At 37.2% G+C, this 885-nt stretch overlaps 1 protein-coding gene across 1 annotated transcript; it reads left to right on the forward strand.

Moving 5' to 3' along the window:
* Tsp_15263 (hypothetical protein) lies at nt 1-241 on the forward strand (the record flags this gene model as incomplete). Its single annotated transcript, XM_003368800.1, has 2 exons — nt 1-125; nt 184-241. A coding segment is annotated over one exon (107 nt), but the record flags the coding sequence as incomplete, so codon positions are not given.
* Nucleotides 242-885: the final 644 nt, after the last annotated feature.

Genomic DNA, 885 nt, shown 5'->3' on the forward strand with positions numbered 1-885 from the left:
GGATTCCTTCTGTCCCTATCTACTATCTAGCGAAACCACAGCCAAGGGAACGGGCTTGGCAAAATCAGCGGGGAAAGAAGACCCTGTTGAGCTTGACTCTAGTCTGACTCTGTGAAGAGACATGAAAGGTGTAGCATAGGTGGGAGATTGTCAATTTGCCATCGTTCACGCGATGGTCCGGTGATCGCCAATGAAATACCACTACTTTGATCGTTTCTTTACTTATTCGGTAAAGCGAAAAAATTGTGGCCAATTTGGCGGCGTTTATGTCGCTGTTGGTCATTGTTTTCATCGGCTATTGATCCTTTGTTTAATTCCGACTCTTTGCGTCTCCAGTCGATAAATCCATACCCGGTTAAGTCCCATATATGTGAAGTGGGATACATGAATGATCACCTGAAAGATCGATTTGATAAATTTTTTACGCAACGTCATACGTTGAATAGACCTGTTGCAGATTTTCTGCCAATGAACGCCTAATATTATCAATTTTAATCTGATTTATTTTTTCAACCTCGCAATCTGATTTGCATAGAAATAAATTTAGATCGTTCTTCCATGTAATTATGATGAACATTTACCGTCACTACTTAGTTACATTATAATGATGTTATCTCAATCAATGGACCACTCAAAAGAAAAAACAGTAAAGAGAAGTTGCTCTCGCTGGCCATATTGAGCAAGTTGAACTGGGTTGCAAGTATTCAACAGGACATTTCTTCACTTATTTATTTACATCATTTTAATGAATTTTTTCTTTCAATCGTCACTCCCAATAATAACTTCTAATAAAGAGACTATCAAAAATAAGCGAATCTCCAAGGAATGATATTTCATTTTTTCTCTTCCAAGTACTTCATAAAATATATGCTTTTGCACATTTGA

This window comes from Trichinella spiralis, assembly GCF_000181795.1.
Source record: "Trichinella spiralis strain ISS 195 chromosome Unknown Scfld1869, whole genome shotgun sequence".
Taxonomy (NCBI): domain Eukaryota; kingdom Metazoa; phylum Nematoda; class Enoplea; order Trichinellida; family Trichinellidae; genus Trichinella; species Trichinella spiralis.